Source organism: Miniopterus schreibersii (assembly GCF_964146895.1).
Source record: "Miniopterus schreibersii genome assembly, chromosome: 1".
In the NCBI taxonomy this organism is placed as follows: domain Eukaryota; kingdom Metazoa; phylum Chordata; class Mammalia; order Chiroptera; family Miniopteridae; genus Miniopterus; species Miniopterus schreibersii.
In genome coordinates, this window is record NC_138101.1 from 184,370,389 (window position 1) to 184,392,485 (window position 22,097).

Sequence of the window (22,097 nt, forward strand, 5' to 3'; positions counted from 1 at the left end):
TTATAAAAGAAAAAAAGAAGCTCTTCTCCCAAGAACACCTATTATTTATCAAGCTTGGGGGGGTGGCAGAGAAAAGGCAGTCTCAGTGTCAGGACCAGCAGGAGCAAAGGTGGAAGGTGGAGGTGTGGCAGGAGACCACCTGGTCTGTGCAAGGGGTTCCTGGTGGTGGGAGCACTGGGTGGGGGAAGTGCAGAGACAGGAGCAGGGGCTTTTGTGGAGGGGGCGGGGGACAGGGTGGTGGGTATAGATAGTGAATGGTGAACTCTGGGATGACCCTTATTATCTCTGTGGGTCTGCATTATAGGACCTCTGCTGGGGAACGCGGTGAGAGCTAGGAAAAGGCGTCCCCTCTGGGCATCCTTTCCTTTGGGCTGTGGCAGCTCTACCAGGGAAACAGAACCAACAGGATATGTGCATGTGTGTGTGTGTGTGTGTGTGTGTGTGTGTGTGTGATAAATAAGCAAAGAGAGAGATTGACTGATTTTAAGGAATTGGCTTATGCACTTATGAAGGCTGGCAAGTCAAAAATCTTCAGAGTGGGCCATCAGACTGGAGATCCAAGAAGAGCTAATGTTGCAGTTCAAGTCCAAAGGCTGTCTGCTGGCAGAATTTCCTCTTGCTCTGGGAGGTCAGTCTTGTTCTATTTGGATATTCAACTGATTGGATGAAGCCCACCCACATTATGGAGGGCAATCTGCTTTTCTCAAAGCCCACGGATTTAAATGTAAATCTTATCCAAAAACACTTAAAAAAAAAAAACAAAAACCTTTATTGATTTCAGAGAGAGGAAAGGAGAGGGATAGAGAGATAGAAACATCAATGATGAGAGAGTCACTGATCGGCTGTCTCCTGCATGCCCCCGAGTGGGGATCGAGCCCGCAACCCCGGCATGTGCCCTGACCAGGAATCGAACCCCGATCGCCTGAGTCCTGGGTCGACGCTCAACCGCTGAGCCACGCTTGGCCTGACCAAAAACACTCTTTTTTTTTTTTTTTAATTTAATTTTTTCTATTTTTTTAAATATATCTTTATTGATTTCAGAGAGAGGAAAGGAGAGGGAGAGAGAGAGATAGAAACATCAATGATGAGAGAGCCATTGATCGGCTGCAGCCCACAACCCAGGCATGTGCCCTGATCGCCTGGATCCTAGGTCGACGCTCAACTGCTGAGCCACGCCCGGCTGGGCCAAAAACACTCTTATAGAAACATCAGAATAATGTTTGATTAAATATCTGGGCACCATCACCCAGCCAAATTCATACATAAAATTAACCCCCATGGTTTCCCGCATGGCCTGCAGTCAGGACTACACATTCGTATCCTTGGTCCTGCTTCCACATGACATTCAAGTTTCATACTGAGCTTCTGAAGTGGGCAGGAGCCAGACTGCCTGTTGGTTTGTTAGCTTTGTGGCCTTGGGAATGTTTCTTATCTTCTGCCTCTCGGCTTCCTCATCTGTAAGATTGGGATAACCACCTGCCACATAGGCCTGCTGTAGGGATGAAATGAATTAGTGAATGTGGAGCACATAGAACAGGCACGGAGCAAATGGCCAGCAAACAGTAGCCCATTATTTCTGTTATGCTGGATGCTTTTTCTGTGTGAGGAGCTAAGGTTCTGAGAGACTATACACAGTAGAGTTGAGTCTTTGACCAGGTTTTCTGATACCTAGTTTGGTTCTCTGTCCCAGATACTACTGTTCTGCCAGGAGAATCTTCCTTTCTCTTTCCCCTCCCTGATTGGTACCCAGCGTTCCATCCAGTGGCCAGCCCCTTTCCTTCCACTGTTAGAAATCTCCCACAGGCTGCCTTGGGAACCTGCCCCTAGGCTTCTGGACTGCCCCCCCCCCACTCCCCATGATCCTCACCAAAAACACTCTTATAGAAACATCGGGGGCTGCTGGCAGCTCATCCAAGCAGTTTTGACATCTGTTGTTTCCAGAGGCCCATCAGCAGCACCTGCTTTGTGTTCTTGGTCTCCAAGGCTGACTCCATGGAGGAGAGGGGTGGAGGTGGAGCCCTGTGTTTTGTTCAGGACCCACCCAGCCTTTCTTACTTGCAGGATGGCAGCTGCTCTCAGGTTCCCTTGTCCTGAGTGTGGGGCGTAGGCAGGGACGAACATGCCCTGGATTAGACTAGGACTAGGGAAGTGCTTAGGGCAGAGGGGGTAGAGGGCCCCTTCTGCTCCCAGGGCCAGTTCCACCTGTGGGGCTGTGGCTGGAAGAAAACTTTCCCTCCCCTAGTGACACGTGCCTCCATGTTCTCAGTCCTTGCTGCCTTCTTTCCAGTGCTGATCCCACTGCTTCCGTCCTTCTCTTATTTACTCACAATTTATTGAGCTCTCTTCTGGGCCAGGTACTCTGCCAGCCCCGGGGGGTCCCCATTCTCACACACTGGCAGGGGTCTGATTGAGACTGGCTCACTTTTCTCACCCCTGGGCTGCCCCACTGGCCCGGGGCTGAGGACCACTTCGAGGGCTTTAGCCGTCTATGGGTTTGCTTCCTTTGGTTCTTAGCACAACCTTTGTTTGTTCTGATGCCTGGTTTCTTTGTCTCCCAAGACTGTCCCCGACAAGGCTCCATGTGAGTGTTCTGGGAACAGGAGGAGCTGGTGGCCACAAAGCTGTGTGTGGGGAGGATTGGGGACGGGGAGAGAGATAACCCTCCCTCCTGACAGCCTCATTCGACCTTCCCAGCAGCTCTTAATAAAAAATACATTTATATTAAAAACATAATGAAGAATAAAAAAACATTTTCTCCCCAATAATGCCAAACATCAAAAGGAGATTTTTATCAATTATGAGAGAGCGATTTTCGCCATAAATGGTAATTTAACGAGTGGGAGATGGGTGGTGGGAAGCATTAATGTCAGCCGGACGGATGGTGTAGCCATTAGTTGCTGAGGAGGCTGAGGAGGCGTGGTGGCACTTGTTCCTCCCCAGGCCCGCCTGGCTCCTACCCCGCCCCCCAGCACTGCCCTCCCTCAGGCCCTGCACCCTCTCTCTGCCTTGTGGGACTCCTGCTCCAGTCTCTGAGTCACCTTCAGTCTGATATTCTGTAGCTTCTAGACAAATCCTACACAGCTCAGGGAGTGTCCACATTGTGCCTATGGACTAGAGACCCAGAGGGCAACTCTGGAGCTGCTCCCGCTTTCTTTGCAGCCTCATGCCTTCTCTACGTGTCGCTCAGCTCCACCCTGGCTGAGCAGGGCTTCAATCCATTAACCTGCATTTGCACCCAGGCCTGGCCTCTCATGTCCCTACTCTGCTCATCAGACTCTCACTTATTAAGCTCCAGGACTAACAATAAAAACAACAACAACACACACACACTCTGCCAGGTGTCGGGCCCTGTTTAAAGTTTCACATAAAGTTTCAACTCCCTAAAATCCTCTGCAATAGGCACTATTACTTATCTTACAAATGGGAAACTGAGGGACAGTTTCTGGTGACATTGTCCCCCCTGGTCCCTCATGTACCCCAGGCAGGAATAACGGCTCTTTTGTGTCCCCGGGTACTTCTGTCCCCTGCTGCAGCTCTCATGCAGTTATTTATGGCACTGAGGTTGGGTGCTTCCCTATCTTGAATCCCCCATGGTCCTAGTGTGGGCTGTGCATGTGGTAGATGTTAGTAGATGTGGCAGAGTTCAATTGATGAGCTGCTTTGAATGCCCCTGTCCCCTCACAGCCTTCCCTGACCTCCAGGCCAGATGGGACTGAGAATCCAGAGCGCTTGGCTTGACCCAGGGGAGATCCTATTGCTGCAGCCTGGTTTCCTGGTCATCTCAATGCTTGATTTATGTTCTCAGGATGGCAGATCTCTCCCACTCATCCTGGGGTTCCCTCAGAGCACTGCACAGGGCCCAACACACAGAAGGTGCTCAGTAATGGATTGTTACATGTACTGACGCAGGACATCACGGCTTTATGGGGCCTGGAGTCCTCAGTCTGCCTCTGCCTTGGTTCCATCGTTCTCTGGGGCATTCTGTAGGAGCCTGTGGAGGGCAGTATGGGGACATGTCCGGGGCTGTCTAAATTATGGGCTCAGGGCAAGGGCAGGGTCTGGCTTCCAGAAGGAGCAAAGGCTAATTTCTGAGGCGGTATTGCATAAAGGTTAATAAAATACACTTTGGAGTCAGGGAGCCTTGCACCAACCCCAAATGCTACCATATTCTAGCTGTGTTATCAGTTCTTTCTGAGCCTTAGTTCCCTCAGCTCTAAACAAGCATGATTATAGAACCCTCACATCAATAGGGGTGTGATGAGGAGGGAAAGATAGAACTCATCGAAAGTACAGTGCCTGGCGGACAGCAAATCTCAGTAACTGTAAGAATGGGAACCTCAGATTATATCCTGGTGCCTGGAGCTTCCCAGGGTTTGACAGACACTAGGTCTTTCTGTTCAGTCTTTGTTGTTCAGTGGCAAGTGCTTTAGACTGGCCAGTGTGAAGTCAAATCAGCTAATATTGTGTGTGTGTGTCTGTGCACATGTGTGTTGCTCAAGAGAACCAGTAATCATGGGTTGGAAGGGTTTAGAAATCATCTTGTCCCACCTCTGTGTTTCACAGGCGAGGAAACTGAGGCTCAGAGAGAGGAAGTAACTTGCCCAGTGTGGCACAGCTGGGTGGTGGTAGAAGCAGGACTAGAACCCCGGTCTCCTGACTCCCAATCCAGTGCTCGTCCTCCTGGACCATTCTGTCCAGGGCTGGAAGCTTAGGGCCTGGGGTGAGAGGGCCAGCACCCAGGAATGAGGCTGGTTTTGCTGTCGGAGAAACCCAAAGGGCCTCTAGCAGCTCTCACCCTATGTGAGACTTCATGGTGTCCTGTGGATTATGAGGAAGCCGTAATTTCCGGAAGATAGGATTCTAGGGTGTTTTTTGTACCTTCCTGCCAGCCCTCCCACTTGCCTGTGTTGAGGTGACTATATCCTCGTGCTTACCACCTCACCTTCAATCCACAGACTGTGCTTGGGGTGCTCCCCCTCTTTGGGATCTGACCTGCAGGGTGGTGCCCAAACCCTCTGCTCAGTTGCTGTGCCTGGCTGTTCTGTGGCAAAAGGGCCTTGACTCCTGGTGGCCCCACTCACTGACTGGGGTGGTTGGCCCACCACTTGCTTTGCTCACTCAGAAAGTGAGCAGCTGATATGTTCTGACCTCTGCACCAGCGCTGTGGGGGACATAGAGGATGTTAAAGCCACGTCCCCCCCACCCTCCCTCCCAAGCCAGGCAGACAGAACAATACAGAGGGAGTGATCAGAGGACAATTGAGCCCTCGGCTGTGGGGCCAGTGCTGGGAAGTTCAGGCGAAGTTAGAAGAGAGTTCTTGGAGGAGGTGGGTCTTGAGCTGGCCCTTGAAGTCTGAGTAAGATTTAAGGAGTGGAAGTATGAGGGCTGAGCAGTGTGGTGGCAAGTGCCTGAGAGCAGGCCAGTGGGGCTGGTATGGCAGGGGACTTGGGTTGAGGGTGTATGAGTTTCCTAGGGTTATTGCAACAAAATACCATAAACTGAGAAGCTTAAACAACAGAAATCTATGGCCACCAGAAATTAGGAAGAGGTGAGGAAGGTTCTTCCCCAGGCCTTCAGAGGAAATGCAGGCTTCCGACACCTTGATTCCAGACTTCTAACCCCCAGAACCATGAGACAATAATTTCTGACGTTTGAAGCCACCCAGTGTGTGGTATTTTGTTATGGCAGCCCTGGGAAACACATACAGATGTCCATTCTCAGACCAATGTAAGGAGATGGGACCCCTCTCATTTGGACCCCGAGGTTAGAGTTGGGAGGGGGTGGGAAGCCACAAGGCAGAAAAAGATACAGAGATGGGTAAGGCGGAAAAACCATCCATGTTCATGTCAGTGGATAATGCTATGGTTTCTGTTTATTTGGTACTTGCTTGTAGTACACATTGCTGGATGTTTTACAGATATTGTTTCTAACTCTTACAATAATTCTGCAGGGTTGGGAGATTTTGCCATCCCAGTTTTCCACGTGAGGAAGCAGAGGCCCTGAGAGGTTAAGTAACAGCCAAAGTCACGCAGCTAAAAGAAGCAGAACCAGTTCTGAGCTCTGTTGCCTAAGTCCCTGCCCCTTCTGCTAGGCAGCTGCTAACCCTGAGCTGGGGCTGGTCTCTGGAGGACAAATGCATGACTATAGGCAGTGGGCCTTGATGTGTAGGCTTTAGGGAGTCACCAGGCTCCAGGTCTAACGAGTAGTGTTAAGTCAAATTGGCTATTCGTGTGTGTGTGTGTTCCTGTGTGTGTGTCCGTGTACAGGCCCCCGTGACTGAGGAAGAGACATTTTGTGCAGAGTCAGCTAACAGTGTGGGATGGTTAGAGGTGCCCAGGGCAGGAGCCATGGGAGGAGCCTCTCCATCCTCACATCTGGCAAATGGAGCCCTTTATAGCTGTCTCCCAGAGCTGGGGCAGGGCCAATTCTTTTCCCTTCTCCATCCCTCTGGAGCTCAGAGCAAGTGTTCCAGGTTGGGCAGTGAGCCAAGAGGCCACAAACCAAAGGACAAATGGCACAGCCACTGCTCTTGAAGGAGCTGCCCCGACAGCTGACCCCACACCCTCTGGGACTGCCAGAGGGCCGCAGGTCCTCATCTTCTCTTGGCCTTCCTTCCCCTCCCCAGGGAGAGGGGAGTGGGTCTCCTGCCGGCTGCTCTGGGCTGGGATTGGCAGTGTGGGCAGGTGGATGTGACTGCAGTGGTTTCTGATGCCTTCTTCCTGTCTCCGTGTGAGCCAGAGGACTGTCTCCTGGGAGGGCTGGAGTAGAAGGAGTCCCAGGTCCTGCCCCGTCTTACAGTGGACATGGTTACCAACCTGGAGTGTTCATGGCGGGAGAAGTGCTCATCCTAGCTGGGCTGTCCCAGAAGACGGCTCCAAGATAAGGGTTCCAGGGAAAGTGGTTCTGTGGGAAGTTCAGGTGCTGCCAGTGGGGAACTGGGAACGTGGTCCAGGGGAGGGAAGGCAGCCAGTGACCGCACTCAAACCAGCTGCCACACTGGGCGGGTGACGGGAAGATGGTGCCTAGTCCACTCCCTCCCCTTCAGCCCTGGGCACGCCCTGGACCTGTGTTGCCTGAGAGCCAGTCAGATGATGGCAGAGGAGGTGCTCTTAGAAGTGTGGATTGCTGGGCTCTTCTCCATCTCACCTCCGGAAAAGGTGCTGCCCCTTGGGTGGTGGGCGCAGGCTGAGGCTGGTGATGAGGGCGAAGGTGGTCTGCTCTCCTGTGTAGCTTAGAGCTGCACCCTTCTCCAGGGACGATCCCCCTCTCCTTCCAAAGCTCATGCTTGCCATTTACCTGATGCAGCAGAGGGAGGCAGGCCCTCCACGTCGGCCTGATTTATGTTCATCGTTGAAACAATAATGTTTAATCTGGAAAGGGCTAATCAATTTTTTATGCTGATTATGAATAGGCCAGCTGTGCCTGCTTCTTTATTCATGGAGCTTCGGGAACAAGCTGACATCCCAGGCCAGGCTCCCTTGGTGGTTTCTGCCTTGGGAGCTCCTGCGTCAAGGAGAGCCCCTCACTGGCCTTGCCTGTGCCGCTTTGGAGGCGACTCCTGGTGTGTGTACATGTGTGTGAGCATGCGTTTATCACCAAGGAGGGTAAGCTGACACCAAGTGGAGAACCAGATCTGAGTGTGCGTGTATGCGTGTGCACACATGTGTACGGAGGATGGTTGGGATGGGCTGGGGCACAGTTAGGGGACTGTAGGGCAGAAGGTGAGAGTTATAGGATTGTAGAGTTAGGAAGGCTGTCAGGGGTCAGGTGCTCCAACACCCTCCTGTTACAAGTGAGGAATTAAGACTCTGAAGAGGCTGGTTGGTGGCAGAGGTGGGACTAGCACTCCTGTCCCCTCACTCAGAGGGCAGGGCTTTTTCCACAATAGTGTGAATAGGGCGAGAGAGGCAGAGGAAGGTACTGTGTGGGCTGCTGTACTCATGGCACACTCTGACACCTCTGAGGAGCCTGTATCTTAGGCATAGAATGCGCTATAGATGTAACAAAAGAGGTCAAGACCAGATGAGAAAGTCATGTGAGGTTTGGGCTACAGCTTTTGGGAATCACAAGTAGGGCTGCACAGAGGGAATTAGGGTTTCCTGGAGGAGAAACCTGAGCAGGGCCGGAGGGCTGTGAACAGGAGAAGCAGCAGAAAGGACGGAGAGGGCAGATGGAGTGCCCGAGCTGACAAGGGGAGGCAGGACCGAGGATGCCATCGCTGGTAAGCGTCACCTCAGGGAGGTGCCTGAACCTGGATGGAGACCAGAGGGGCCTGTCCTCCTGGGCCTGAGGCTGGAAGCATGGAGACAGGTTGTCCCATGGCTTGGCTGCCCCACAGGCAGGGGCTCCTGGGTGTTTGGATCCTCTGCAGCCTTTCCCCCTTCTGGGACTTTGCCAGTCACTTGTTTATTCATGTGTTGGCTCAGCAGATGTTTACTGAGCTTCTGTTGTGCGGGGCCTCAGGGGTTACGTGGGTGAGCAAGCTGCCATCATGGTGCTTATGATCTAGTTGGAGGGGAATGGCAGATGCTGCACAAGTGATCAGAACAATAAAAATTTAATGACACTTGTGATAAATGCGATGAGGGAAAAGTATAGGGTGCTTTGAGTTTGGGGTGGCCCGAGTGGCCTTTCTGAGGAAGTGGTGGCTAAGCTGAGACCAGGGGATAGTTGAGGGAGGGGAGGGTAGAAGAGAGAATAGAGAATTCAGAGGCCTCAGGGTGGGAAGGAGCCTGGATCTGTCCAGGGACAGAAAGGGGGTAGTGGTGGCAGGACAGAGAGACACTGAAAGATGAGGCTGGAGAGGGGTATCGGTCATGTTCAGGAGATGCAGGTTGGCAGCCACTGATGGCTCCACTCGGAGAACAGCATGTGCAGCCTGCAGTGGCTTATACGGGGAACAGGTGGAACCAGGAGGCAAATGATGAGGCTTTGTGGTCGTCCAGGCAAGAGGTGATGGTGGCTCAGATGAGGAGTGGATGGATGTATTTTGGAGAGGGTTGAGGGAGAGGGAGGTGCCACAACTGACTTTCAGGATTCTGGCATGAATGGTGGGGGACAACTTCAGAAATGACCACAGCACTAAAGAGACAGTAGGGGTGAGTGTGTTAGCAGGTCATCCCGCTAGCAGTTTGGGGAAGGATTTCCCCCTCCCAGATATTAAAAAAAGTCATCAAGCATTCTGATCTAATGAGAGCACCGTGAGTGTGAGTGTGTGTGTGTGTGTGTGTGTGTCTGTGTGTCCGTGTCCCTGTAACCAGGTTTGGAGAAGGAGAGGCTGTTGCTTTAACAGCTGGAGCAGCTCCTGTGAATCACCAGTGTCATCATCACTGTGGTGAGAGGTCTCTCGTGGGGCCCCCTGCTCTTCTGTCTTTGGTGTGTGAACTGAGGACTGTTGGTTCTGTGTGAGGGTTACGAGGAAACTGGGCTCCCTGGGGAACAGACACTGGGGAAGAGGTCATTACAGCCAAGCAGGTTTTAGGATTTGACCTGGGGGCTGGGAAAGAATAATATGTAAGAGGCAGCCCTCTTGCCCTGGGAGGAAAAACAGGGACTGGTGCTAGGTCATCACCTAGCACAGGAGAACCGGAAGCCGTGATGTGCCCTCCTGGTGCCACATCTTGGGGCTCACACTTGTCCTCTGTTCCCCACATGGCATCCCCTTGTCTTGTTCCTGAGCATTCTAGTCTCACCACTGCCCTGGGAAATACAGCAAAAACATAAAAACGGATGTATACTAAGAGTGTTACTGTAATGATCTACATCAGCGGTCAGCAAACATTTTCTGTAAAGGGCCCTCATTAGGTTCCTGTTGCTGCTGTTACAAATTACCACAAATTTAGTGGCTTGAAATGATACACATTTGTTATCTTCCTATTCTGTGGGTCAGAAGTTCAAAAATTCAGGTGTTGGCTGGGCTGGGTTCCTTCTAGATGCTCTAGGGGAGAATCTCTTTCCTTGCCTTTTCTAGCTTCTAGAGGCCTCCTGCATTTCTTAGCTTGTGGCCCCTCCTTCATCTGCAAAGCCAGTAGTGTAATCTTTAAATCTCTCCCTCCCTCTCTTCTTCCCCCCTCTGTCCCTCCTTCCCCCCCCCTCTCTCATCCTTTGACCTCTGCTTCCTTTGTCACATCTCTGCTCTGACCTTCCTGCCTCCCTGTGATAAGGACTCTGTGATTACGTGAGGCCCACATGCTAATTCAGGATACTCCATTTCAGGAGCCTTACCTCAGTCATACCTTTGGGCTTAAGGATGTGGATGTTTTTGTGGGGCGGGGGGGCGGGGGTGGTGGTGGCCATTTTTCTGCCTACCACAGGGCAAGACAGTAAATATTTTAGGTTTTGCAGACCACACATTCTGTCACAACTGCTGAACAATGCCATTGCAGGGTGAGAGCAGGTACAGATGTGTGATGAGTGAGCATGCTGTGCCCCAATAAAACTTCCTTCATGGACATGGAAACTGAATTTCATATAATTTTCACATGTCACAAAATACTATTCTTTTTATATTTTTCAAACACTGAAAAATGCGAAAAAGCATTCTTAGCTCATGGACTGTACAAAAAAAGGCGGTAGCCTGGATTTGGCCCCTGGGCTATAGATGCATGATGTCTTTTAACATTTGCAACGCCCCTACCAAGTGGGTGTTGCTATTAGAGAAATAGTTTGACACATGGCTGGACGTTGGCAGGCAGGGCCGCTGGCACTGGAGCTGGTGTTCTTGACCGCTGCTCCTCTGTGCTGGCTCGAGCCAGTAGGGTGTGTGCTTTCCCCCAAATGTGGGTATTGTCTTCCCAGTAGACCCAGGAAGTCTGGGTTTACCAACCTTGAAAATCCCTGCGCCCTGCTGTTATCACATGCAAAGCGAACCTGGAAGACTTCTTACCGAGAGAAACCTGTATAGTTTGGTACCTGAACTCTCTCATTTGGGGCTCCGAGACATGGAGACGTAGCCTAGGCTCATTTGCTGTGTCGCATCTTGTCACCTCCTGGGAGCAAAGGAAGTCTGTCCTGATGGCAGATGCTGCCGCCACAAGCAAAGGATGCTTATGCCTTATTTTCTATGTTTTTAGGTGTGGGAACATCTGGGGGTTGTTGGAAAAAGGTCTTTGGGGTTTTGTGAGGGTGAGCTCATCAGGTTTGAGAATTCTTGGGCCTCACAAGAAATGGATGTGAGCCCCTGTGGCCAGGCTTTCTCCCCGTGGGCAGAGCTATGGGCGAGGAACTCTCCCCTGGGGAGAGACCTGGGGAGCCCGAGTTGTCCTGGGATCTGGGTTGGGAGTTGCTGGCCATCTTCCTTCTGACACTCTCCTGTCACTGTATCTTACTCCTTTAATTTACGGTTCACACAAGCTGTTCCCTCTGCCTGGATGGCCTGTCCTTCATTCCTTCAGCTAGGTACCTGGCTCCTCATCCTGTCGATCTCAGTCTTTGACGCCTCCTCAGAGAAGCCCTCCCTGCCCAGGTTTAACCCTCTGAACACAGGTTCTTAACGGTACCAGCTACCTCTCCCTTCATAGTTCTCATCAGCGTTGGCCATTTTATGTTTATTTCTGGTCACTGGATTAATTCCTGTCTCCCCACCAGACTTCAGGTTCCAGTAGTGACTTCAGAGGGGGGTGGCTGCATCCAATTTGGACTCGCTCCCCATCGAGTCCGCAGTAGACCAGCACAGTGCCCTGCACGTATTATGCACTCAGTAAACATTTGGCAGAGGAATAAACAAATGACCTTTAGAAAAGATGTTCCTCTCTCTGAAATGGGGGCAATTCTAGCTCCTCTACCTAACCTTAAGAGGAAGTTGAGGGTCACATAAGAGCACTTTGAGGGCATCGAACACGCATATATAAAGAATCATCCGTGGGTGAACATTCAGTTCCTGCAGAGCAAAGATACGCTGACATCCCTCGTACCAACCCAAGCTCAAGTGTGAGGTGGCAGGTCCTTGCATGAGCAGGCTGGCGTGGAGGGCATGGAGCTCAGCCTGCCCGATCCTGAGGTCTGAGTCCTGGCACCACCTATCCCTCGGCCCTGGGATGGGGTGTGAGCACTCGGCCCCTAGTCACTTCATGGCTCCAAGGACGGCTCCTGACCTCTGAACTCTGATCACTCAGGGGATATCTGCCTGGGCTGCCCTGGCTGTGGGGGTCCCTAGCCTCACACTGCACTGTGGGGGATCTCTGGTGGCTTCTACCCCAGAGATCTCTGTCACAGGCAGAGACATAGACAACGTCACCCTTTGAGGCTGTATAAGTTATTAAGATGAGGAATGTTGAAAGATTAGATTTATGACAGCCAACGGTGGATTATGAAGAATAATTTATCAAATGTCAGTGCCCGCAGCCTACAATTTACAGAAGGTTTGCTTAAGCTGAGGACTGCCCCCTCCCCCACCTCTAATGAATGACAGATCTAATGGATGGCTTCCCAGGCTGGCCGGCCACACGGGGTGTTTATCTGCTTTTTATTAATCATTATTATCACAACATTTCCATAGAGTCCCTCCCCACAGCTCTCAATGTGCCCGGCTCCAGGGAGGCTCCTTTGGCACCTCGAAGGAACTGTAGCCACTTCTGGGAGGTGTATTAACTACCCTGGATCAGCTGAAAGGCCAAGTTCCCTCACCAAGAATAGGTTAGGGAAAATAGAACCTCACCTCCGTTTGTTCTTTAGAAATAGCACTAATTATGTGTCAGGATGCAATGCTGAGCAAAAGAGAAGTCGGTAGTCTAGAAGGGAAGAGGGAGATTGAGCAAATATAAACCGAGGCAAAGTGCAGGTGTGTACTTGTTCTTGAGGGTACGTGAACTCTGGGGATGTACGCAGGGAGGCCTCCTTGAGGAGGTGACAGTTGAGTAGTGATTTGAAGGATGAGTAGGAGTTACCTGAATGAGGAGGAGGGAGGGGAAACTTCTGGGCAGAGGGGACAGCATGTGCAAAGGTCCTGCGGTGGTCAGGAAGGGAGCATGCTGGCGGTAGGAAGAGGCAGAGAGAGCTGGGGTCAGAGGGAGGAGATGGGGCAGGAGAGGAAGGCAGGGTCAGACCCTGTGTGTTGAGTTAAGGATTTTGGCCCCTGGGAAGTTGGTGAAGTGGTTTAAGCAGAGAGAAGTGACATGATAAGGTTATGTTTGGAAAACTCACCTTAGCTATATGTGGATTAGAGGAGAAAGCAGTACAAGCGGGCAGGTCATTTAGGAGGCTAGTACAGTCTCTGGGTAAATGAGGATGGTGGCTTCTACTCACTGACAGGACAGAGCCGAGAGCCTAGAATAGCTGACTCTGTCCAATGCTCTTTTCCTGGTACCTCTCTGCTTTCTTCATGAGGCATTAGATGGGGCACCACTACTGCTAGTTATTGGGTTGTTCTATAGGCTGTACTCAAGACACTCTATGAGGCTGGTACTAAAACTCCCATTGTACAGAAGAGAAAGCTGAGGTAGAGAGGGTTATATAACTGCCTGCACTGGTACTCCTTGGAGCCAGAATTTCAGCCTGGGCGTTTGACCCAGAGCTTGCATCCGAGTCACTGTGCCGTAATGCCTCTCAGGTCCTATGTCCTGGTTAGTGGTGGCCTGCAGCCATCTGAGGGTGTGGCTGCTCCTGGCTTCTTGTTTTGCCTTTTGTCAGCTGCTTGTCATCATCCTGTGGGAGGATAGAAGCTTGGTCTGACCTGTGATGCCCTTGCAGAGCCAGGTGGACAGCTAGGTCCTGTACCTGGAAGATCTTTAGCAAATTGGTAAGAACTGAGCATTATGCTGGCGTCCTTGCAGGAATTCAGATAGGAACACTGTTCGGTGATTTCTGGGGTTGACCCTTGTCAAAAAGGCCTCAGATTCTGCCACTGGCCCTTCATTCTTTCTTCCCAGCTTGGCATTAGCAATGCCTCATAACTCTGCAGAATTGACAGCTTGATCTTTCTGAACCTCAGAATGAACACAATTCTGTGGAAGACGGTCTGTGTGCCCTCCAAGTGTTACTGTTATTACTTTTATTGTGGGATGCTGGGGGTGGGGGTATTCCCACCCTGAGGCAGGGCAGCTATTGAGTAGGGAGAGGGAGAGACACTTGGATGCCTGTTCTCTCCCTGGATCCCCCAGGTCTACATGGTGATATTGGAGGTATCCTCTTCTTACCTGGCCAGAAATCCCCTCCAGGGTTGGGCGAAATAGCCCTGGTCAGGGGGCACTGTCTCCAGCAGGCCCTAATACAATGCAGGTGTGTTTTTCAGAGGCTGTTGACTTCTGTTGGATTGAGGTCTCCTCATGGTCAGAGACTGTGTCTGTTTTGTTGGTTCATGTACCAGCATGGTTTCTGTCATGTGATATTTTCTAGTCTGTAGTAAATACACAGTGGGGCACAGTAGGTCTACAGTTGTTTGTATGGAAAAGAATACAATAATTAATAAATAACAATACAAGAATAAACTGTTTTGAGTACTCAACTGTAAACCTACTTTTGCCCCACCCTGTATTTGTTGACTGGCTGAAGCTAAGGATTGGCACATTGGTTTCATTTCATATATTCACTCTGGTCACTTGGTAGTGGCTGCCTGGAGCATTGTGTTGAGTGAGGTTCTGAGGCATCGTCTGGGCCCAGCAGAAAGGAATGCTGTTATTGTGAGGTCTGGCATGGGTGTGTTTGGAGTGTATTAATTAGCTATTGCTGCATAACAAATGACCCCCAAACAGCCTCTTAAAACAACAGACATTTGGTCTCTTAGTTTGTGTGGGTCAGGAGTTTGGGAGTGGCTCCCTGGATGGTTTGGTTCTGCCTCAGAATCTCTCCTGAGGTTGCAGTGAGGGCGTTGGCTGAGGTGGTGTCATCTGAAGGCCTGAGTGGGGAAGGAGGAGCTGTTTCCAAGGTGGCTCACAGTTGGCAGGCGGCCTTGGTTCCTGACCACCTGGAACTCTCCACAGCTGCCTGAGTGTCCTCCTGCCATGGCAGTTGGCTTCCCCTGGAGCAAGCAATCTGAGAGAGAGCAAGGAGGACAGTCTCGGAAGTCAGACACTATCACTTCCTCCATATGCTGTTGGTTAGGAGTGGGTCATTAAGTGCAGCTCACACTCAAAGGGAGGGAAATAGGCTCCACCTCTCAAAGGTAGGAGTATTTAAAAATGTGTGAACATATTTTAAAACCACCAGAGGGGGAATGAAAGCTCACATGCCACCCATTTGCTGTCACTGTCAGGTATTACCTTGGAAAGTACAAGAATGACCCTGAACAGGTGGGATATAAGCTAGGCATGTTTAAGAGGGAGAAGAAGGAATTGCAGCAAAATGGGGTATCAGTTGCTAGGGTGGCTGAGATATAGGGGCGCCTGAGAAATGGTCCTGAGAGGAGGTGATGAGTTTTAAGCAGAGGCACATGAAAGGTGATGGTGGGTTTTCCTCCAAAGCAGATGGCAGTGCTTTGCAGAGCCCTAGTTAGCTGGAGCTATCTCGTCTGCCTCAGTTGGAGTTGGGGTATGGGGTAGGGTCGAGCCATTCTATTAGCACAGGGACTCACCTCCCTCCCCATCAATCTGCAGTAGATTGCCGCAGCCAAGCGTGAGATGGGCCATTTCAAGACCTGGAAAGCCAGATGTTCTTTGCTGATGCTGCCATGCCCCTGCCTCAGGTGCCCTGGGCAGTCTCCCCAGCTCCTACGTGGGAGTGGCCTGGCCTTGGCATCTAGGCCTGGACTTGCCTGCTTTGAGCAGGCTACTGTTTTCTTCTGGAGTCAGCCAGTCCAGGGTTTGTTAGAGTCATTAGCATTACCTTACAGTGATGCAGTTTCTGAACCCAGAATAGGTGTGATATCTATGAGGACGAGGACAACAGGATGGAATATGTGAAATTAGGCCATCTTGGAAAACCCAGGACATCTCCCATTTTGTAAGTGGTGAGTCAGGCCCCACAGGGACTTGAGGCTGGCTGGGCTCGAGTGAAACTCCCAGGAGTCACACTGTGGCTTCTCCGGAAGGTCCTGACTTTCTGTCACCTTATTTTGGGCAGAATGTGGACCCTGGCCAGTGTTTGGCTGCTCAGTATGGCATTTTGGAAATGTCGCCCAGTAACCTGGCTTCGTGGGAATCTGCATGGCTGGTTTTTCTGGATTCTCTCACTCTGCCCTGTACTGGGGTCTAATGTCAGGTAGTCTCCGGATTCCCGGACCCCAGCCGAAACTAGCCTGCTGAAGTCTTAACCTGAGCCCCTGTCTTCTAAGCCCCCGGAGGATGACACATTTCTTCCTGCCCCTCTGATGTGTTCTGCTCTTAAAAAAACCCCCTACCCCCATCCTTAAAAAATCAGACCATACAAAGCTAGAGAAACTTTTTTCCTGATTATTTTTCCTTTTTTTAGACAAGGACATTGATATATTTGAATCATGGGCCGACAGTAATTAAAAAGCACATAACTAGTCATTTTAAAATGCAGTTGTTTTACTTAATTGATTTTGCCGCCAGACCCAGAGGGGGGGAAGAAAAAAGGAACAGGGGTGTGGGGGGAGAAAGCCTTAGAAGGGGAGACAGGTTTCTGTAAGTGACTGGAGGCAACCCAGTGCCTGCTTGAATGTAATTGCTGCCCATGCTGCAGTTTGTTTCTGCTAATGGTTTTCCACTGAAAGGGCTGGGGGATCAGGCCTGACTGGAGGGGGGTTGTGTTTATTTCAGCTGCGTGAGGGGTGGAATTCTGCTTTCAGGACAGGGTCTGCTTTTCCTTACTATCTATCAGCTTAAAGTACTTCCATTGAACACTCTGAATCAAGGTTCCATTTAGAGATACTTTATTCATATTTAATTACAGGCTGTAGCACCAATCTTTAATTACCTTTTTTATAAGCCATCTCGGAACATCCACTAGCAATCATTTATTGTGTGTGTGTGTGTGTGTGTGTGTGTGTGTGTGTGTAAGCACAGGAGCATATGGGCATGTGACTTGCTCTCTGAGGGGGAAGGGATGGCTGCTGGGGCACTGGGAGGTGGTGGGCAGGCCCAGTGGGGTGGGATATCTGCCTGACAGGCATCCTCACTTCCCTTGCCTCTCTTCTGCTTCTATTGGTCAGACTGGGAATTTGGACAAGTCCTCAGAGCTGGGCCTTGTTCAGGGTGCTGAGTTGGCAGCTGGACCCCCTCCATCCCCTGGTGGGAGCAGGGAATTATGGGAGGCCCCTCTCATCCCCTGGGGATATGGCAGACCAGGCTTCCTCTTACCCTGGAGATTGGGATGCTTGCCTCGGCCCTTTTCTTTCTTCACCTCCCCTTGGAGTGCTTTTGGCAGCCGTTTTTGCCACATAGCCTTAGCAATGCCATGTCACTCTTTGGTTGCAATGACTCTGCAGTGTCCCTTCAATGACACTGATTTGAAGACTGGTTGTCCTTTTCAGAGAATGAGCCAGTGTTCCCAGGGAGTGAGGTCAGATCACTCCCAAGTCCCTTTGCAGTGGGGAGTTTGGGCCATTCTAACTGTCTGGGAGGTGAGGGTCCTAGTTCGCAGCTCTGCTCCAGAAAGTGTTCTTGGTGCTCCTTCAGGCACTACAGAGGATTTCCAAAGGAACTAATGTTTTTTAAAAAAATATATCTTTATTGATTTCAGAGAGAGGAAAGGAGAGGGAGAGAGAGAGACAGAACGTCAATGATGAGAGAGTCATCGATCAGCTGTCTCCTGAACGCCCCAGACTGGGGATCGAGGCCGCAACCTGGGCATGTGCCCTAGCCGGGAATTGAACCCTGATCGCCTGGATTTTAGGTCGACGCTCAACCACTGAGCCACGCCCGGCTGGGCAAAGGAACTAATGTTGATCTCATTATGTAACTGCTGGGAATGTTGCTGAAGTTCTACCTCTTCTATTCCTGGATCCCTGTCCCAGCAAGAGGGTGGAGAGAGGATGGAACTCACACTTACTGAGCTCCTTGGGGATGCCGGGCACCATGCCTGTGTTTCTTTAATTTATACCAGCTGGGGCTGAGAACACACCGTATCAATTAGAGCCCCTTCAGTTGTTTGTGACAGAAAAACCCCTCAAACTGACTTAAGCAATTAAAGAAATTATAGGGTGGGCATTCAGGCATGGCCAGATCAAGGGGCTCAACCATTGTGATTAGGATTCACTCTCCTTGTCTCTTGGCTTTGCTTTTCTCTCTGTTGCTACTGTGTGACCCCTGGCATCTCTAGGCTTCAAGTTCAATTTTAGCAGAAAGAAAGAATCCCTTCTCCTACAATTCAAGCAAAAGTAAAATAATTGAATCTGATTAGACCAGTTGGGTCATGTGTCTATCTCAGAACCAATCAGTGTGGCCCAAGGTATTAAAGGAGTCTGGCCAGGTCTGGGTCTTATACCCACCCTGGACTAACAGACGGAGTTCATCTAGGTAAACCCCACACATGATATGTGCTTTTATTTAAATTAAAAAAAAAATTGATTTGGGGGGGGGGAGAGAAAGCGATTTGTTATTCCACTTATTTATGCATTCATTGGTTGATTCTTACATGTGCTCTGACTAGGGCTCAAACCCATAACCTCGGTGTAACAGGACAACTCTCTAACCAACTGAGCTGCCCGGCCAGGGCTGATATGTACTTTTACATTTGATGCTTTTGGATTAGTAGGAGTGTGGGAGCAGGAAGCCCCAGCCATTTCAAAGGAAAGAAAGAGTTCATCCAATTCTTCTCCAAATCTTTGTTTGTCACCAACTAGTTGCAGCCCTGTTCTTGGTTCAAGGAATTCAGCAGCGAACAAGATGGACACAAGTTCCTACCCACTGGGAGCTGATATTCTAATGAGGCGATATGGGTGGTGGTCCTTGCATTCTCTTACTCCAAGGTCTGGGATAGAGTCTCCTGCAGGGAAATGCTGGGTGATTCGGGGTGGGTGATGTGGGATATGGCCCTCAGGGAGCCTAGGACTCGCACAGGACGGAGAAAGATGGGTTCATGGTTGGGAAGAAGGGGGAGGGGGGGCACTGGGAGGGGTACAGATAAGGACCCAATGAGGAAGAGGGGGGCAGGGAAGCCAGTCTGTACCCATCTCTCATGACAGTGAGCATAGGCCCCTCCCATGTTGCCTGGACCTTTGGCCTCCGAAGGATGTTGATAAATGGGATGGAGTTTAGTGAAAGCTAAAGGAATGGTGACAGGGCTGGAGGGAGTGATTTATGAGACAAGATTAGCAAAGTGATGGTGCAGCCTAGCAAGTGGGGATGGGATGGTGGCTGTGGGTCATGCAACTGCTGAAGTCCAGGGAGAGGAGAGGGGCTGAGGGCCTGGGTGTTTGCTGCAGAAGGGGGAAAAGGGAGGTAGGGGCACGGACTGAATAGGCCTTGGCCTGCAATGTGTGAAAAGGAGGGGAGGCGTGTGGTGATCCACATACACATTTGTGAGGTGTGTGTGTGTGTGTGTGTATGTGTGTGTGTGAATGTGATGTCTGGACTTTCCAGAATTGTGAGGCTATCCGGGGACTTCAAGAAACAGAGGGGATGAGAATTTTAGCCTTGGCCGATCTTGCAAAAGGCTTTTGGGGGCCTCCTTCCCATCTGGTAGGATATTTATATCTGGACCATGTAGGTGTGACCACTCAAGCCAGAAAGACTTTTTCCCAGGAAAATCGTTATGGCATTTCTAAGCGGGAAGGAGGGAAGGCGAGAGGGAAGAGATGGAAGAATAAGGGTATACATTCCATTTCATAGAGAAAGCGAGGCACAGGAAGGGCAAGAGCCTTTGGTGGCATTGCAGGTGAGGACCAAGTGCAAGGCTTGGGCCTGCAGCCTGGGATCTCTGCCAGGAGGCTGGGCTGAGAGTGAGCTCAGGAACCATGTTGAGGTTGCTGCTCAGGCAGGAACAGGAGGTGGTGGTTGGGTTGGCAGCCTTCAGCCAGGGCTCCTTGAGCTCTCCAGGTTGGTGGGGTTGGAGATCTTCCATCTGACCCGTCTTGGGCTGCCCTGGTCCCAGGTTCTGTTAACTTGTGATTATATCCATATGTGAGAGCCTTGGAGGCACAACGGTGGATAATTTAATGGGTGGATTATGCATAGTTCTGAACATTCTAGGTAGCACTTCTTTGGCCTTAAATGGAGGTGCTCAGGGCACCTTTGCACACCTATGAGAACACACCCTCCACATGTGTTTTCTGTCTCCCTCCTTCCATATGCCTGGTGTTAATCTCTGTGGCAGCAAAGGGCCCAGGCCAGGAGCTGGGCTGGTGTACAACTGATAGAGCAGAAAATCTGTCGTGGGGGCATCGATGGCACGGGCTCTGGCCCATCCTCCTGGCCCCTCTCACTGAATTGAGTCATCTTCATTGCTCTGTCCTCTCTCTCTACTCTTGACAGATCCATGAGTTGTTTGTGAGCTTTGATGACACCCCTATGGGAGCTGCTTCCCTGGCCCAGGTCCATAAGGCTGTGCTGCGTGATGGGCGGACGGTGGCTGTGAAGGTCCAGCACCCAAAGGTGCAGACACAGAGCTCGAAGGACATTCTCCTGATGGAGGTGAGAACCTTCCCCTTTCACCCACCTTCCTCCTAAGTCTGTGTTTCCCCACGATCCAGGCAGTGCCAGGGAAACTGGTTCAAAGCTGGTGGGTAGATGTGTCCCTTTGAGCAGCAGGATGGCAGAGAGGAGCTTGAGACCACAACGAAGAAGGTGTCATGACAGTGCTGTGACCATAGGACCCCATGGCTGGGGTGGTCAGTTCTTCTTGATAGGTTCCTGGGAACTGCATGTGGAGGTCTCAGAACACACTAGACAGCTACGGGGGCCAAGGGGACCTCTGGAGGATGCTGTAGAAATGAGAACAACCAAAGGTGATTTCCTTGGGGGTACAAAAGTTACATCTTAATTTGTTAAATTATAACAAAAGAGAGCATGTGGTCAACCAAGGGATATAAAAATGACAGGCAGGTCACAAAGAAACACTGATGCAGATTGCATATGTGCTTGTCTGATGTGTTTTGAATGAACTGACTTGCATGCCTCAAAATGGCCCTGGGAAAAAGCTCTAGTGGAGACTGTATCTCTGAACTTTTCTAGCTCCGTGCCTGGAGCAAGGGAGGGAGGGTGAGCCAGCCACTGCTTGGGCAGTAGCCAGCACCCTCCACGAGAGGTCAGCAGTTCGTTTAACCTGCCAGTGTGCCCCTCTCCTTCCTTTTCTCTTTCCCTTTCCTTTGCTCCCTTTCCCCATTTTGGACTCTTAGTTTATTCTTTCAACTCACTCTGACTAAATTTAACACACTCATTGAGGGTCTCTTCTGCATCAGGTGAATGAGCAGCATCTTCATCCCCGGGGAGCTTCTTGTGTAGTGGAGGAACAGGTCTCTACATAGACAGGCACACGTGGAGACATGAGTTCTGTCCGAGGGGTGCTTGTGAGGCACCGGGGGCACTGTGCCTGGACTGATGAGGGTGTCGAGGGGGCTTCACGGAGGAGTCCATGAGGTGGCCAGACAGGGGAAGGACAGCCCTGCCTGTGGGAAGGCCCCAGGTCTTAGAGGAACAGGTTGGAGAACTTTGCTGAGTCTGATGGTGTGAGTTGGGAGTGGTAGCAGGTGAGGTGCTGGGAAGGTAGGCCTTGTGGCAGGCCTTGTATTCCAGGCTTAGGCATCAAGTGGTATATGTAATATATATGTGTTCACTGTGGAACTGATCTGATCTGATTGCATTAGAATAAAAATCTGTTGGCAGTCCAGAGGATGTATCTGAAAGAAGAAAGACTAGCTAGGGAGACTAATTGAGGGGCTGCTATAACAGTCTGAGAGAGAGATAATGACGTGAACCAAATCAGTGTAGGGGGGGGTGGAGAAGAGGGGTGGGTTCAAGGGGTGGAATCACTGGACTCTGAGACCAGCTTTACAGGGAGTATGAATGAGAAGGAGGAGACTAAAGTAAATCATGGGTTTCTGGCTTAAATGATTAAGTTTGGATGTCTAACCATGTGTGTCAGTCTGAGTCTAGCTGGGGAAAAAAGAAATTGCTCTAGGTATTTCAGAGGGAATTTGAAACAGAAAATGGGGCTCACAGGAGATGGAATTGCCGAGAAACCAAATGGGTTGGTGAGACAATTGCCAACAATAGGAAGCTACTCTCAAGATGGAGAGGCAAAGAGAACAGGTGGTTCTCTGGAGC

At 50.7% G+C, this 22,097-nt stretch overlaps 1 protein-coding gene across 5 annotated transcripts in view; it reads left to right on the forward strand.

Annotated features, from left to right (window-relative positions):
* The window catches only part of ADCK1 (aarF domain containing kinase 1), a 98,423-nt gene that overhangs the window by 38,234 nt on the left and 38,092 nt on the right, over window positions 1–22,097 (forward strand). For all 5 annotated transcript variants that reach the window (XM_081145135.1, XM_081145137.1, XM_081145138.1 and 2 more), the window contains one exon: window positions 20,307–20,465. In XM_081145135.1, coding sequence (XP_081001261.1) covers window positions 20,307–20,465 — 159 coding nt within the window. The remainder of the gene's footprint in view (window positions 1–20,306; window positions 20,466–22,097) is intronic.